At 47.6% G+C, this 18,158-nt stretch overlaps 1 protein-coding gene across 3 annotated transcripts in view; it reads left to right on the top strand.

The window, feature by feature from the left end:
- Positions 1-18,158, top strand: part of dnah6 (dynein, axonemal, heavy chain 6) — a 1,317,984-nt gene that overhangs the window by 1,024,842 nt on the left and 274,984 nt on the right. For all 3 annotated transcript variants that reach the window (XM_085993638.1, XM_085993630.1, XM_085993647.1), the window contains 3 exons: positions 86-211; positions 6,407-6,571; positions 7,917-7,984. In XM_085993638.1, coding sequence (XP_085849764.1) covers positions 86-211; positions 6,407-6,571; positions 7,917-7,984 — 359 coding nt within the window. The remainder of the gene's footprint in view (positions 1-85; positions 212-6,406; positions 6,572-7,916; positions 7,985-18,158) is intronic.

Genomic DNA, 18,158 nt, shown 5'->3' with positions numbered 1-18,158 from the left:
ACACCTTTGATTTGAGAATGTTTCTGCTTACATTTTATGTCAAAATCTTTGATAATGCATTTACAATTATGACTTGTCTACACAGGCAAATCGCTGGATAAGAAACATGGAAACTAAAAATGGCTTGAAGATAATTAAGCTAACAGACTCTGCTTTCTTACGCACGTTAGAAACTGCTATTCGGCTTGGCATGCCTGTACTGTTAGAAGAGGTAAATATATTCTGCTCTATTCATTTTTATTCTCACCCAAATAAGTAACTCAGCATCCCAAGCATTATTCAGAAATCTCACCAAGTATCGGATCACCAAAACATGCATTGTAAACTTCTTGTATAAAAATCATTGCACACATTTGGCCTATCATACTTCAAATATCACACTTTGCTGTAGATGCAAAACAATAAGGAAGAAGACTTGCATTTATATAGCGCTTTTCACGACCACCGGATGTCTCAAAGTGCTTTACAGCCAATGAAGTACTTTTTGAAGTGTATGCTGTAATGTGGGCAATGCGGCAGCCAATTTGTGCACACCAAGCTCCCACAAACAGCAGTGTGAAAATGCCCAGATAATCTGTTTTTGTTATGTTGGTTTAGGAGAAATATTGGCCAGGACACCGGGAATAACTCCCCTGCTCTTCTTTGAAATAGCGCTGTGGGATCTTTTATGTCCACCTGAGAGAGCAGACTTGGCCTCGGATTAATGTCTCATCCGAAAGACGGCACCTCCGACAGTGCGGCACGCCCTCAGCACTGCACTGGAGTGCCAGCCTAGCTTTATGTGCTCAGGTCCCTGGAGTGGGACTTGAACCCATAACCTTCTGACTCAAAGGCAACTGTGCTACCAACTGAGCCACAGCTGACGCTGATATTAAAATGTCAATCACTTAATGCTGGGGCTTCTGATGTCAAATCTGAAACTTACAAGCATTTTACAAGTTGTATTGTTCTCTCACCAATGAAAAATTAAACCAATTGATCTGAGGCTCTGATTACTTAAAATTAAGACTTTGTGGCCTTAAAGATACTTAGGGCTCGAGTCAGGTTGCGTGGTGGGCGGGTTCCGGAGCCGCTTCTGGCGGGATCAGCTGCTGATGTCCGATTTTGATTTAATGAGCTTGTTAATTTCATGGAGGCGCGCTGGCCGGTCCAATGAGTGGGATCGGGTCAGCTGGCCGCCTCTCATGGCATCATAATAGCAGCTGCTTTTAAAGCTGCCATTCAGCCTAAGCCTTTCTCTTCTGGATTCTGATATTCATTGAGATTGATCTACACACAATGACTTCTTCCAGAGGCAAGGCAGCACCTTGATTTAATGAAGATTCCCTCCATGCTCTTGTGGATGCTGTCAGAGGGCGCAGGGAGATTCTCTTCCCTCCTGATGGCCGGAGGAAGCCTCCTCAGCAGACCAAGGCAGCCTGGCTGTGCATTGCTGAGGAGGTCAGCGCAAGGCCCGTGTGTTCACGCTCAAGATCCAGTGCCACAAAAGTTTTAATGATCTTGTGCGAACATCAAAAGTGAGTTTCCCATCACACTTACCTTCAATCTGTTTCCCTTCTCTTCTCATCACCAGCACTCTGCGTTGTAAGCCTCCTCCTCCACATACTACTTTACCCTTACTTCCCTTGCACCCTTACCTATCCATCTCTGTCTCTGTACTGAATCACTTCACCATCCTGCTTATGCACCCTTTAGACTCACTCTCACTGTCATGCAGTGACAACAACTAACACCGCACAGGGAGCTACCTTCCTCTTGGCACCTTACCCCATCTTCATCTCCCTCAAAGCTTCTATGGTAGGGATTATTCACACTTACTCCATCACTGTGGCTGAAACACCGCTTGTGTCCCTCCTTGCAGGAAAAGATAGCCCACAATAAGAGGGAGAGAGCAATGAATGGAGGAGGAACACCTACCCTAGCAACATTGACCAGTGCTGAGGAGGCAGCAAACGAGATTGTTGGAGGTGGCGAGGACCTGGAAGTGGGCGATGGAGAGACCGGCACACTAGAGGAAGCTGGTGACATAATAGAGTTTCATCCCTCTCAGACTGCAATGGCATATGATGATCATAGAGAATCGCATTGTATCATCTGCTCAAAAGGATGTGTCTGCTACATCAATATCAGATGTCTAAATCATGCCTTTACTCTCCCACAGGACCATCGAGCGTCCCCCTCCCCACGATCCAGGATGAAGAGCCAGACAACTCCTCAGAGGAACCTGAAGCCTCTGAGGGAGCAGCGTCACCAGGACTCAGCGCACCCAGCACCAGCGCAGCAACGCACACCTCGGTGGGGCCCTCGCGAGTTAGAGTAGTGTTGCCACCTGGTCTATTACAGCGCACAAGTGAGCATCAGCAAATGGTGGAGACAGCAGTGGAGAGTCCTCGGCGGAGCTCGCAGCAATCTCCTAGCTCTGCTGAGCTGCATGCAGACGCTGTGCCTCAGGGGCAATCCAGAAAAAGAGTGCCTCGGGAAATACAGGAACAAGTGCAGGAGTCTCTGGATGGGTTTGCCTCCAGGGTTAGTGCGCGTGTGGATAGAATGGAGGAGTCCATCTCTAACATCAGCACTGCCGTGGTGGAGGCAATGGCGCATGAACGCACCACCATGGATAGGGTGGCAACCTCCATGGAAAGGCTGGCTACCTCAGTGGAAAGGCTGGCCACCTCAGTGGAAAGGATGGCTACCGCCATGGAGGAAATAAGTCACCAGAGTCAGGAAAACATGGTGACTGTTCAGAATAGATTGTCATCTCTAGAGGAGCAATGGGCAGCTATTGAGCCCGGGGTTAAAGGACTCGGCTCGTGGGCCTGGGGGGTTAATGGACTCTGCTCGGGGGCCCGGAGTTAACGGACTCGGCTCGCGGGCCTGGGGGGTTAACGGACTCGGCTCGCAGGCCTGGGGGGTTAATGGACTCGGCTCGGGGGCCCGGGGTTAACGGACTCGGCTCGCGGGCCAAATGGGGGTTAACGGACTTGGCTCGCGGGCCCGGGGGGTTATCGGACTCGGCTCGCGGGCCCGGGGTTAACGGACTCGGCTCGCGGGCCTGGGGGGGTTAACGGACTCGGCTCGCGGGCCCGGGGTTAACGGACTCGGCTCGCGGGCCCGAGGGGTTAACGGACTCGGCTCGCGGGCCCGGGGTTAACTGACTCAGCTCGCGGGCCCGGGGGGTTAACGGACTCGGCTCGCGAGCGCCCGACCAAGGTTCGCGGGGTAAGGGCAAAGGTCACTGCCGCCATAACCGGAAGCAGGCGGTGAGAGACGCTGGTAGTGTTCCAGTGTGGAATACCCTGGGTTCGCCGTGTCGGAGTCTGTGGAGCGGCCGCCACTGGTTCTCACTATGGATGTTGATTTAATGTGTCCTGGATTCTACTGTGGAAAGCAAATAACAGAAAGCCTAAATGGTAGTCAGCTGCAATATGGAGACTGTGAGGTATGCCCAAGAGGGGAAAGAACAGGTGCTCTGAAGATTTGTCGTAAATGTGAGGAATCATCAGAGCTATATGACTGGCTGTATCTTGGTTTCATGGCAATGCTACCTTTGGTTTTGCATTGGTTCTTTATTGAATGGTATTCAGGCAAAAAGAGTCCCTCTAGAAAGAAAGAGTCGGCGATCAAATTCCACAAATCTGATCATATTTCTGTGAAAGCCCTAAATGAGTGACCTTTATTGTTATATGTTCTGGCGTCTTACCAGTACTGCGGCACTTGGCGTCATGATATTGGCTCGCAGCGCCCCAAGAGGGACGCGGGGCGCTTCCAGTAGCGTTCCTCCTCCCTCTCGAGGCACTACCTGGGAAAATCGGCTACGGGGGCGCTAACTTTTTGGGGTGCTAAAATTAGCCCCAAAGTGGGCGCTACCCAATTTTTACCCCAAGTTTAAAAAAAAATACTTACCTGAATGAGGAGCAGGGAGGTGCAGTGGTGCTGGCTCCACGTTAAAACCATGGGTCGCTGCTAGTTGCCTCTCACCTTTGCCCCACCCCCGCGCGATTTACCGCCCCCCACCCCCACCTCCATATGTGCCCTCTAACAACCTACCTGAGGGCTGCTGTTGGTGACGCAGCAGCCTGAAATTCAAATGTTCCTCGCTACCGAGCTTCCTGGGGCTACCCATCAGGTGATGTCCATGAAGCCTGAGGCGCAGTATCGGGTGCGTCTCCCAACTACTCGTCCTGGTTCCGGGATCGTTCCCTGCGCCCATTTCGCAAACAAATTTCTGGGCCAAGGTGTCACATTATCAAATATGCAAATTTGTGCGTCACACTTAAAGAAAAAAGCATAAGATACAAAAAAATGATAATTTCCCAATCAAAAATGTGATGGCATACTCTCACCCAGTGCAAGCCCTTTTGACTGTCAGATCCAATTCTTCGTGAGTGGGCAAATCTGTGCTGGTGCTTGTACAGGTAAGACGCCAGAACATATAACAATAAAGGTCACTCATTTAGGGCTTTCACAGAAATATGATCAGATTTGTGGAATTTGATCTCCAAAACACTAATAAAAATCCCAGATTTGCCATGTAATAAAAAACCAGTAAGTCACCTTTTCAGTGATCCCACTGGAATGGAGCTAATTTACAGAACAAACGGGAAACTGTAAAACCTCCGTCGCCTCCAGTCCAGATCCAAGGTCGTCCCATCCTCTGTCATCGAATTACAGTATGCAGACGACGCTTGCGTCTGCGCTCATTCGGAGGTCGAACTCCAAACCATCGTCAACACCTTCACCGAAGCATACGAGAACATGGGCCTTACTCTAAACATCCATAAGACCAAGGTCCTCTACCAACCTGCCCCCCGCCACACAGTACTGCCCCCCCGATTATCAAAATCCACGACAAGGCCTTGGACAACGTGGACCACTTTCCATACCTTGGGCGCCTACTGTCAATAAGGGCAGACGTCGACGACGAAGTCCAACACCGCCTTCAGTGTGCCAGTGCAGCCTTCGGTCGCCTGAGGAAGAGAGTGTTTGAAGACCAGGACCTCAAACCCGGCACTAAGCTCATGGTCTACAGAGCAGCAGTGATACCTGCCCTGCTGTATGCCTCAGAGACATGGACCATGTACAGCAGGCACCTCAAAACACTGGAGAGGTAACACCAACACTGCCTCCGCAAGATCCTGCAAATCCATTGGCAGGATAGGCGCACCAACGTCAGTGTTCTTGCTCAGGCCAACATCCCCAGCATCGAAGCTTTGACCATGCTCGATCAGCTCCGATGGACGGGTCACATTGTCCGCATGCCCGATACGAGACTCCCAAAACAAGCGCTCTACTCGGAGCTCCGGCACGGCAAGAGAGCCCCAGGTGGGCAGAGGAAATGCTTCAAGGACACCCTCAAAGCCTCCTTGAAAAAGTATAACATCCCCACCGACACCTGGGAATCCCTGGCCCAAGACCGCACAAAGTGGAGGAGAAGCATCCGGGAAGGCGCCGAACACCTCGAGTCTCTTCGCCTGGAGCAAGCGGAAGCCGAGCGCAGGCAGCGCAAGGAGCGCACATCAACACAAGCACCCCACCCACCCACCCCTTCAACCACCATCTGCCCCACCTGTGACAGAGACTGTAGGTCCCGCATTGGACTCATCAGTCACCTGAGAACTCATTTTTAATGTGGAAGCAAGTCATCCTCGATTCCGAGGGACTGCCTAAGAAGAAGAAGAAGGTCCTGTTAATGTATTTTGCGTTATGTGGCATAACACCCCTGTTGTTATGAAACAGCCCATCTTCCAACTTACTATAGGACATCTATTAATAAAATAATAAAAATGGTATGATAGTGTGCATTTCATATTCATCATGCCACATTTCCCTGCCACATTTTAGCATCACCATTTTTGATTGGCTGAAATAAAAAAACAAACCACAGCACCCTCCTTGCCCCACCTCTCTCACCTACACTTGTTGCACGACCCCTCCAACCATATATTTTCCACCCGACCCTGGTGCTCACCTCCAATCCAATTAATGTTACTTCCCATCTTGTTGCATACTGTAGATCTTAAGGAAGGCTAGAGATAGAAATTGAGTAAAGTAGTGAATAAACATGTGTGGACCATACAGAGACTTTGGAAACATAAAAAGAAAAGGAGGGGAGGGAAGACTGAGACAAAAATGATAAGAAAACAGAGACCTTTTTCGGTCTGTGAGGAATGCCACATGAAGGTAACCATATTATAATATATGGGGGTAGAAATTGGGTAACCTAAAGGCATTTCCACTCCATTGTGCATTATATGGTTGAATAGTACTTCTGTCATAAAATAGTGTATTCTCCAACTCACTGTGAGCAACACCATTGGATACCTGCTCGTATCTATGCTTTCATGCCATCACATTAAAGCAGCCATTATTTGTTATGTTGACTCAATATTTTGTTTTTAAATTATAGCTGAGAGAGAGCTTGGATCCATCTCTGGAGCCCATTCTTCTAAATCAGACATTTTTGCAAGGTGGCAGATTACTTATGAGGTTGGGAGATTCAGACATTGATTATGACAAAAACTTCAAATTCTATATGACGACCAAAATGTCCAATCCACACTATCTACCAGAGGTATTTCAGACAGGGATTTTTTTCTAACTTTCTCCCCCTTCTCTCTTTTGCTACAGGCAGTGACCTGTGCTGGGATACGGTTACATATGCAAACACAAAGACGTTACATTACCTATTGAAAGGATGGTTTGAAACATTGGCAGGCTCTAGATTTTTACCCAAGTGGTTATTCTTCACAGGTGGATCCAAACGATGAGTATTGGAGTTCTTTAAGCATGAAAAGACACCACAGCTAACCCTGATCCTGTCCACATCCAGTGCTCAACCACCTGCAAACTTTTCAGCAGGGGTTACCAACGGCAGATGTCTTGGCAACTTGGCCACAAGGCGTTAAGCAAACCTACTGCCAAACAAATATTAATGAATTGGGTAGTGGAATGTGGGCAGTAAGGTCAAAGCTCATTGTACTCATGCAGTAATCCCCTCTTAGGCCAACATGTGGAGAGCTCCTTTCAAGATCAGCTTTATGGCAGTTGCTTAGCTATAATTGCATATATTTGCCAAGCATTACACTCTTGTCTTGATAAGCACTTTGGTGCTGCTATGCTCCAAGCCAGGTTGAAGATGTAGATTCTCAATATTCCACCAGCAATTTCTGCTCTCGTTTTAAAAAAGCTGAAGGTGCACCCCATGATGAGGCTTCAAGTACAGCAGAAGGGAAAAGGTCATCTGAGTATGCAGAGCTTGAATTTCTTAATGGAGCAGTGTTCTTGATCATTTTCCTTAGTTTTATGATGACAATATCATACTGTATGAGAAGATTGAACTTAATACCATACCTCCAATAGGTAGTTTAACATTTTGTGTGTGCACATGTATATACACAGACTCACTTATTCTCTGATGCTTCTTCACAGGCTTGGTTCTTTCAGAATATTTGGGGTGATTCCACAATCCAGGGCTCCTAGGCGAAGTGACCTTTACAGGCAGTGCATCTTGTGAAATCACTGGTGCACAGCCATGATTTTCTGCCCAATAAAATGAATAGACAGGAAATCATGAGCTGCATGCCTGCAATATCCGAGTTATGCCTCCAGAGAGCTTTGGATCATGGATTCACTCCTATTTAGTGTTGACTATAATTTTAAATGCTGTTGCATTCCTGGAACCTGGATTTGCTTAGACTTAACCTCATCTCTCAGTGTAAATCTGCTCTTACTAGATGTAATCACGTCTTCATTCTCTGCTTAAATCTTTCAGACATTGTTTCAGAAACTCCAGAAATACATAACAGAAAATAATGGAACAAAATCTACCTTGTAATTTTTTGAAACGAGGGCTATCAAAAACCTATACTCTGCATTTAACATATATTCATTTTTTTTACTTTATCATTTCCCTTCAGGTATGTATAAAGGTTACCATTATCAACTTCACTGTGACCAAGTCTGGCCTGGAAGATCAGCTGCTAAGGTAAAGGTCTTTGTTTTTCGTGATCTAACACTTTTCTGGCCTTCAGTTATATTCCCATTATTGGAACGCACCTTGCATCCTTTTTTTTTAAATTTAGGTTTCAGTAATCAATACCTGGTATACTATCCAGTTATTTTATGGACTGATTTCACAGTGAAGTGTGCACTAGATTATAAAGCACAATAGCATGTTGTAAGACTAAAGTAATATAAGAAGCTAGGGAGATATTTTTCAGAAAGGGTATTTTGACTGTGAGCTACAGTTGTCCTTTCAGAAATCCTGATGAATTATATAGTACCATAAGAGCAAAAGTTGATTACAAGCTGAGGGTGAATTATGAAAGTATATTTCATTGTATAAAGCTATGTAGTGTAGCCTGTTGAGAAAAATTACCTGATAAAATATGAATTAGTTCAGTAATGCAATAATGCAAAGTAAAGTCACAGTGCAATCCACTCATATATACATCATGTATCTATAATATATTAAAAAGGTAGGTAGGCCACTGCATTCCATTAAAAAATATATAGTTAGCCTCTATGTCAGCTGCTCCTTAAAGAGTTTTCCATTTTAAAAGTATCCAGAGCTATCTGCAATACCTTTTACGCTTATAAGTGGCACTGTGATAGTACTGTGTAATATTAAGTGGTCAAGAAACATTGGATCAAAAAACAAATGCTGCCACCCTATTCTGGCACTATATTTCATCTTGCATTACCACCCCCAAGATACTGGGTGATTGTGTAAAAAGCAATTCATGAATTTTCCACATTGACAGAATCAGAAGCAAAATCTTCTAGGCTTTGGAGAGGTTCGTAAAAAACATAGGGACTGAATTTCTTTGGGGTTTCTCCTGCTGCGTCGCCATAACTCCAGTGGAGGTTCGTTGGAAACCCCCATTTCATGTATATATGCTAAACTTTTGAAGCAGGAGAAGCCCTGAGAAAATCACTTCCGTAGGCTTTTTGAAACATAGCCTTATTCTTCCCCCCATTATTGCATGTGAATCATCAACTTTTCCATGTATTTTTCATTTGTGCATTCTGAGTCATTGCTAGAAGTATTGTATGAAGTGGCTTCATTACTTAAGAACGTTAGCGGATGCAATGCCCACCACCCCCTCCCCACTCCACTGAGAGGGCTTGGTGTGCCGCCCTCCCCCTCTCTCCACCCACAGATTAAGCTTTGTGTGGTGATCTGCAACACCAGCCAAGTGAGGTTGCTAGCCAATCAAGCCCTGTGGGAGTGGGAGCTAGAATTGTTTGGCATTCATAGGAAAGACTGCTAAATATAGGTAAGTGAAACAAGAGATAAGACCCCAGTTCCTGAAGCTGCCGCTCACTTCAGGATGCTATGCATTGTAGAGAATCCCTCTTCAATAGTGCCACATAGGACAGCGTTGGATTCTGCAGCTACCCCTGTCATCTGCTGCATATCTTTGGAGAGTGTTTGCAGTGTTTTATATAGATGCACTGCAAGCATTTGTTTTCATGGCAGGACCCCGAGATCATCATCTGAATGCTCAACAGCCAGGGTCTGACATCTTGTTAGCCCCCACTCAGGTACGTCAAGCTCCACTTCCAATACCTCATCCACTGGCTTTCTTATGAGTTGTGAATCAGCCAATGTCAATTCCTCATCTGTATCACTTTGGTTGACTGCAAGTGATAGGGTCTGTGAAGGAATGGGCCAACTTCTGCGGCCTCCTGGAATTCTCCCCTCACAGTATAAGCCTCAAAAAAGAGAAATCATTTCTGATTTTTGACTATTCATGCTTTGTCAGCACAAACCATCTGTGGGTGCAGGCCCTCACATTGCCATCCTCTACAGCATTAGCTGAGTAAGTGTCCAGGATTTGCTTTGCCTCCTCCTGCTGTCCCTCTTCCTTTGGTCTGTTCTTCTTGGGAGCCGTGCACAATTTTTCCCGCATGAAAAAAGAATGCTCGTCAGTCACAGACTGTTTAACTTGACAACTATTTGATCATTCTCATCACTTCTCTTATGAAATTCCTGCTAAAGTAATGAGGCTTATAGAGTCATAGGCCTAGAAATTCAGTCGCATTTGCGCCCACTTAGGGGCGAAAGAGTGGGTTGCGCCGGAAGTTTTTTAGTGCCCGAAATTAAGTTGGTCCCTAACAGCGGCGTTAGCCGGTAGCGCTGCGCCGGCACCGATGACGTCATCAGTGTGCACAGCGCCCCGGTTCCAACGCGATTCCGTGCCGAAGGCCAAATTCAGTTGCGGCCGCCTCGCCCGCAGCGGCCGCAAACAACGTTTGAAAAACGGGGCCTTGCAGCTCCGAGAGGCCGGCGCATAAAGGTGGAGGGACGGCCGGCCGCTTTCCCGGCGGCCGCATGGCCGCACCTCCCTCCCCGGACTCCTGCACCACCCCCCCGCGGCATTGCTGTCTGACTCCCGCGAGCCCGGCACTTCTCCGTGGTGCCGGGCTCATTTGCCGGGGGAATCCAGCGGCGATGTCACGGCTGCAGGCAGCTCCTCCTTAAGAGAAGGAGGAGGCCTGCAGTACCCCAGCCTGCCGCACCGCATCGGGTGGCGCAGCGGCAGCTGGACGCCTGAAATAGACTTTCATCGCCCCAAGCGAGGCGGCCAAACCCTGCAATAGCGCCCGCCTCCGTCTTGGCCCGTCGCAACTGAATTTCAGGCGGGCGCTACGGGAATCCGGGCGAGCGCTAAATTTCGGGCGCTAAAGACCTGGCGGGGCCTTACTGAATTTCTAGGCCATAGAGTCATTACAGCACAGAAGGAGGCCATGCGGCCCATCGAGTCCATACCGGCTCTCTTTAGAGCAATCCAGTCAGTCCCATTCCCCTGCTCTATCCCCGTAGCCCTGCAAGTTTATTTCCCTCAAGTGCCTATCCAATTTACTTTTGAAATCATTGATTGTCTCCACTTCCACCACCCTCGTCGGCAGTGAGTTCCAGGTCACTACCACTCGCTGCGTAAAAAAGTTCTTCCTCACATTCCCCCCTGTATCTCTTGCCCAAAACCTTAAATCTGTGTTCCCTAGTCCTTGCACCATCAGCTAATGGGAACAGCCTTTCTCCATCAAGCCTATCCAAACCTGTCATAATCTTGTACACCTATATCAAATCTCCCCTCAACCTCCTTTGCTCCAAGAAGAACAACCCCAGCTTCTCCAACCTAACCTTGTAGCTAAAATCCCTCATCCCTGGAACCATTCTGGTAAATCTCCTCTGCATCCTCTCAAGGACCTTCACATCCTTCCTAAAGTGTGGTGACCAGAACTGGACGCAATACTCTAGTTGTGGCCTAACCAGAGCATTATAAAGGTTCAGCATAGCTTCCCTGCTTTTCTACTCGATACCTCTGTTTATGAAGCCCAAGATCCCATATGCTTTGCTAACTACTCTCTCAATATCTCCTGCCACCTTCAAAGATCTATGCACATGAACCCCCAGGCTCCTCTGTCCCTGCACACTCTTTAGAACTGTTAGGGGTAGATTTTCCCGAACCTGTCGGGAAGAAGGCAGGACTTCCCCTTTCGGGTTTTTGACCCGCCTACTTCGACGTCTGGCCAATCCGCGTGATTTTCCCTTGATTGACCTTGTTGAGCCCACCCAGTGGGCTCAGCAGGCCAATTAAGGGCCACCCGGCAACAGGTGACGTCACAGACTGCAATTTCATCTGTCAAGAGTTTTTGACAGATGAAATATCAGTGTTTCACAGCTGTTTGAAGCTGTGAAACACTGACAGTCTGAGTTCTAAGCTGAGTCATTCTGCACAGACTCAGTTAGAACTCTCACCGGCACTCAAAGCTGAAGGCTGTCACTTTTCACAGATCGCAGCCATTCAGCTTTCAGTTCCGGCTGAGTGATGCGCTCCCGACGCCTACAGGAAGAAAGGCTGTTAAGGTAAGTAAAAGTTCTTTACACACTTTCGACACACCAAACACACTAACCTTTACACTCATGCACCCATCACTCACCTGAGTACTGACACCGCGACCCCTCCAACTCCTTCAACCCGACGGCCCGCCTGCTCTAACCTGGCGTGGTTTGGAGCCGTCGGGAATCCCACACGAAACCCCTCAAAATAGGGATTAGACTAAAAACTGCCTGTTAACTACCTGTTAACAGGCAGTTAATTGGCACTAATCCCTTCCCGCCTGGTTTCGGCGGGTCCCAGTGCGGGGTGGGTACCTGCCGCCCCTGAAACTTACGTGGGGCGGGGTTTTGGGCGGGATGGTGTTGGGACCCCCAAATTCGGGATTCCCCCCCCCCCACATGCCTGAAACCCCGCCTGATGGCTCCATGAAAATCTAGCCCTTAGTCTCACTGTTTGCCACACCTCCAAGTTTGGTATCATCGGCAAATTTTGAAATTTTACTCTGTTTTCCAATATCCAAGTCATTTATATCTCAAAAAAAGCAGTGGTCCCAGCACTGACCCTTGGGAAACACCACTGTCTAGCATCCTCCAGTCTGAAAATCAACCATATACCATGACTCGCTGTTTTCTGTCCTTAAGCCAATTTATTATCCAAGCTGACATTGACCCTCCTATTCCATTAGCCTCAATTTTGTTAACCAACCTTTTATGTGGTACTTTGTCAAATGCTTTCTTAAAATCCATATAGACAACATCCACTGCAATCCCTTCATCAACCTTCTCTATTACTTCATCAAAAAAGTCCTGTGGGTTAAAAAGCTGCCACTCACTACCTGTGCCACTTTCCTTTTCCTTGCTGGTATATTGATTGCTCCATCTATTCCAACCCCCTCTCCACCCATGCTAAATTTCAGTTGGAATAATATTTTTGTCAATCTTCAAGAAGTTTTAGGCTCTTTTCTTCCTGATTCCTTCTTGATCCATGCCTTCAGATTGCGGCATGCTCATTCTGCTTTAAGAACAGTCTAGCTTTACATCCTGCTTGTTGTGTTCTTAAATGCTTTCTCTACTCCATCCCAACATCAGCCCAAGTAACCAATTACTGGTAGGACGAGCACATATGTCCCATCTAGCAGTATTGAAATTAGCTGCGCTGGAATTTCTGACAGTCAGCATGAGGGTCATTGAGCGAATTGTGGGATTCAGGATTTTGGGACCAATGTTTTTGCTCTGTTTTTATTTCCTCTCCTCTACGCTCCTCCAAGTATGATTCCCCAGTAAATGGAACCTGCAGAGTCAAAACTGTGGTGTATGTAACCGTTCCACCTTTAAGAGAACTATTTTAAGAGTTGCACTACTTTATCTTGGCTGCTGTATACTGTAATACCGGTGGTGACCACACCGGTATATAAGTGCTGTGTAATGATTTATTGGGCAGTTCCGCCCTGACCTTCGACTAGTAAAGACCTGTTAAATTTTACTCTTGTGGTCTGTGTAGTAATTCTCAATATAACACACAGACTTAACAGTGGCGACGAGTACGATCTTACCCTGTGGCAGAGATACATCCAAGGCAGTTTAACGGGCGTCGAGAGGAGGCATCCGCCCTCGTCATTCTGCTGAGAGAAGACTCAGGTCTGCAGAGCAAAGGAAGAATTCTGACAAGAAGCCTTCCATCAGCAACAGGCAGTGATCATCCCTTCTATCACGGTGGTGGGTAAGCCGATCAGCGACGAGCAGCAAGTCGGCCACGTTGGCTGTGAGTAGGGGAGGGAAAAACGGAGGATATAAGGGCGGAGAACTCGACCACGGCTGGGGAAAAGAGCCGGACAGAAGTCGGGGCCAGAGGCACTGAGACTGGGGCAGCGTAAGGCACGGGAGCCGCGGTGAATGCAAACGCAGCCGGTGCGAAAGACCGGGCTGCAAGCGGGCTGGGAGACGCAACAGCGTCGAGAGAGAGCTCGACCGCGACCGGTGAAAAAGGCCGGGCAGCTACCGAGGCCGCGAGGCGCAGCGACCGGGTCAGCGTAAGGCGCGGGAGAAATTTTTTTTTTAAAACCGGGGAGAACTCAGCCGCAGCCGGGGGAAAGGACCGGACTGCAAGAGGGGCTGGGAGGCACGATTTGAAAACCGCTGGGGAGGGCGAACGCAGCAATATGGCAATCGCCATTACAGCCAGCGGGGGAGAAAGGCAAACGCGGGAAGCCGCCATTTTCGTAGGCGGGGGAAGAAGACAAGCGCGGGAAACCGCCATTTTGAAAAAAAAAAGAAAAGAAAAATTTCCTTTTGTTTCTCAAGAAGATTGCGAGGATGCCTAAGCGCGGTAACATCAACGATTTCGATCCCGATGTTGAAGATTGGGCCACGTATGTAGAACGCATAGAGATATATTGTAAGGCAAATAAAATATCAGATGAAGATAAAGCACTAACCTTACTAAACTCAATGGTTGCAAAGACATACGGGCTATTGAAGCATCTTCTATCACCAGCTAAACCGGCGGATCAGACTTTCGCTAAAATTGTCGCTGTTCTGAAAAATCATTTGAACCCCACACCGCTGATGTTAGCAGAACGATTTAAATTCTATGCGAGAACGCAACTGAAAGAGGAAAGCAACGCGGAGTATTTAATTGAACTGCGTAAGCTAGCGAAATACTGTCAGTTTGGGGAAAGTCTGACAGAGGCACTGAGAGACAAATTCGTGTGTGGATTGTCGAAAGAAGGAACACAAAAGCGGCTGCTTGAAGAGAATGATCTTACACTTGATAAGGCTGTCACTATTGCAGCATCGCACGAAGCCGCAGCGAGAGGCACTGCGGAAATGCAGCTGAAGGCAGCGGTACTCAGCGTAGATCAAATGGCTTTGGGTACAACGAAATGTTATCATTGTGGAAAGACAACACACGATCAGAACCAATGCTGGTTTAAAAACCAGGAATGTAGAAAATGTGGCAAGCTTGGTCACATAGCTAAAGTATGCCGGTCAGGAAAGAAGACCAGCAACAAAAAGTCACCGCAGGAAAAGTGCAGAAAGGTACATAAGGTGGCTGAGAAGAGTTCGGATGAACAGAATTCGGATTCAGACTCCAACAGCAAGGAACTGGGTCGTCTGAGAATTCACAATGTGAGTAAGGAAGCTGACCGACAAACTATCTGGGTCACACTTCAGATAGCAGGAGTCCAAGTGAAGATGGAATTGGACACCAGATCGGCGTTGACGGTCATGAATAAGCAAGATTACAAAAGGTTATTCACACATATTCCCCTACGGGATACGGAGATAGTATTGCAGACATACACAGGGCAAAAAGTATACCCCATCGGAAAAATAAAAGTCAAGGTGGTACACAAGGGCAAAGAACACCAAGGAATGGACATATATGTACTACCTGAGGGAGGTCCACCACTTCTGGGACGGGAGTGGATCAGGAAAATAAATATGGACTGGCACTCCCTAAAAGCAATAATGGTAGATTCCGGAAAAAAAGATGTCAAACCTGAACGATTGTCCAGAATATTGGATGAGGCTAAAGAGGTGTTCCAACAGGGACTGGGAACACTGAGAGGAATTAAGGCAAAATCAAGATTGCAGAACATGCAAACCCAAAATTTTTCAAAGCCAGACTGGTACCTTATGCGATACGACCTGCTGTGGAAGCTGAGCTGGAAGGGCTTGAACGTTCAGGAGTACTGTCTAAGGTGGACTGGAGTGAGTGGGCCACGCCCATTGTTCCCGTCATGAAGCGTTCATCGAGTAACAAGCCAGGGGAACCGGGGAAGGTCCGCATCTGTGGAGACTTCAAGATCACAGTTAATCCGGTGCTTCACACGGTGCAATATCCGCTTCCGCGGATTGAGGCTACCTTTGCTTCATTGTCTGGCGGGAAACACTTCACCAAGATAGACCTGGCGCAAGCGTACTTACAGATGGAAGTTGAGGAAGAGTCGCGCCAGTATCTCACAATCAACACGCACAGAGGCTTGTATCGATATAATAGACTGGTTTTTGGAGTGGCTTCGGCTCCAGCAATTTGGCAGAGGGCCATGGAGCAGGTATTACAGGGAATTCCAAGCACTCAATGTTACTTGGACGATATCCTGATTACAGGAGATGACGATGAGGAACACCTTGCAAATTTGAAACTGGTGCTCACCAGGTTGAAGGAATATGGCCTTCGAGTTAATCGCCAGAAATGTGAGTTCTTTCAGAAACGGATCTCGTACTGTGGTCATGTCATTGACCAGGAGGGGCTGCACAAGTCACCTGACAAGATCGAAGCTGTTGTGAAGGCTCCCGCTCTGGAAAATGTATCCCAGTTGAGGTCGTTCCTAGGGTTGATTAACTATTACCATAAGTTTCTGCCAAATCTATCCACGGTGCTGCACCCGCTGAATGCTCTTTTGCAGAAAGAAGTACCATGGAAGTGGAGCGAGGACTGTAAGAAGGCCTTTCGCAAAAGCAAGGCATTGATCACCTCAGAGGAAGTGTTGGCTCACTTCAACCCAACGCTATCTATTTGTTTAGCTTGTGATGCTTCTCCTTATGGTATTGGAGCAGTACTCTCACACAAGTTGCCAAATGGCTCGGAAAGGCCAGTCGCATTTGCATCCAGATCATTGACCTCCGCTGAGCGCAACTATGCTCAGAGAGATAGGGAGGCTCTCAGCCTGGTGTGGGGAGTAAAGAAGTTTAATCATTACCTGCAGGGCCAGAAGTTTACACTGCTGACAGACCACCAGCCGTTGGTATCCATATTCAACCCTAAAAAGGGCGTTTCCATTATGACAGCGCAAAGGCTACAGAGGTGGTCCCTTTTCCTAGGGGCACACCAATATGACATAGAATACAAAGGATCAAAACAGCATGGGAATGCTGACGGTTTATCGCGCCTACCGTTGCCAACGGTAGAAGAGGCGCCTACAGTGGACCCAGTGGAGATGTTCCACTCAACCATAGTGGAATGTCTACCAGTAACAAATTCTACCATCGAAAAGGAAACGACCAATGACCCGACTCTTTCACGAGTCTATGATTTAACAGTGAAGGGATGGCCAGCGCATGGCGAACCACTGTTGCCAGCATTCTCGCAAAGAAGAGAGCAGCTGTCAGTGTGCCGAGGAACTTTGATGTGTGGATCCAGAGTGGTGATTCCACCCAAACTCCAGCATAAAGTGCTAAAGGAGCTTCACGAGGGGCATCTGGGTGGAGTAAAAATGAAGAACCTAGCCAGAGCATTTGTGTGGTGGCCAGGTATCGATGGAGACATCGAAGAAATGACCAAGAGCTGTCTAGGATGCCAGAAGGTTCAAAACGCCCCACCACAAGCCCCTCTACATCCATGGGAGTGGCCCTCATCTCCATGGCAAAGGGTACATATCGACTTTGCTGGTCCATTTATGGACTTAATGTTCTTAATCGCGGTGGATGCACACTCCAAGTGGCCGGAGGTAATAAAGATGTCCTCCACCACCACGGAAAAAACCATCACAGTATTAAGGACCATATTTGCCAGGAATGGGCTGCCGGAACAGATCTGTTCTGATAATGGACCGCAATTTGTGTCCGAAGAATTCAGGAAGTTCTCAAAAAAACAATGGGGTTAAGCACTACACGTCCGCCCCATACCATCCCGCCACCAACGGATTAGCTGAAAGGTTTGTCCAGACCTTCAAGAAGGCCATAAAGACCATGGGTAATGAAGACATAAATCTACAACATAAGGTAGATAACTTCTTGTTGGCGTACAGGAATGCAACACATGCGGTTACAAACCAAACTCCCGCCATGATGTTTTTCAATAGAAGACTAAGATGCCGGCTGGATTTGATCAAGCCAAACATCAGAAGGGACGTAGAGAACCGGCAATGTCAAGGCATGAATGAAAGGCCAACTAGAACCTTCCAGATAGGTCAACAAGTTTTGGCCCGGGACTACCATACCGAGAAATGGCAGCCTGGAACTATTTGCACACGACTAGGACCGCTGATGTATACCGTGGACATTGGGGAAGGCATAATAAGGCGCCATGTTGACCAGATCATAGAGTCATCCGAAAAGGGACAACCTACTCCACAACTCTATACGCCTAATGATGAAGCAGAGATACCCATAGTATCTACCTCCGATCCGGTGATACTGCAATCAGATGAACCCGACACTGGCATTCAAGCCAAATCAACCTTGCCAAAAGAACCTACTACACCACCGAAAACTACTACACCACCGAGCCGTTATCCGGACCGAGTCAGGAAGCCTCCAGAGAGACTGAATCTGTGAACTGTGGTACATGAAGTTGTGTATATAT

Source organism: Somniosus microcephalus, chromosome 1 (genome assembly GCF_052327205.1).
Source record: "Somniosus microcephalus isolate GS21.2 chromosome 1, FLI_Smic_1.0, whole genome shotgun sequence".
In the NCBI taxonomy this organism is placed as follows: Eukaryota; Metazoa; Chordata; class Chondrichthyes; order Squaliformes; family Somniosidae; genus Somniosus; species Somniosus microcephalus.
Note: the sequence above shows the minus strand (reverse complement) of the source record. Positions and strands in the feature narration are given on the sequence as shown.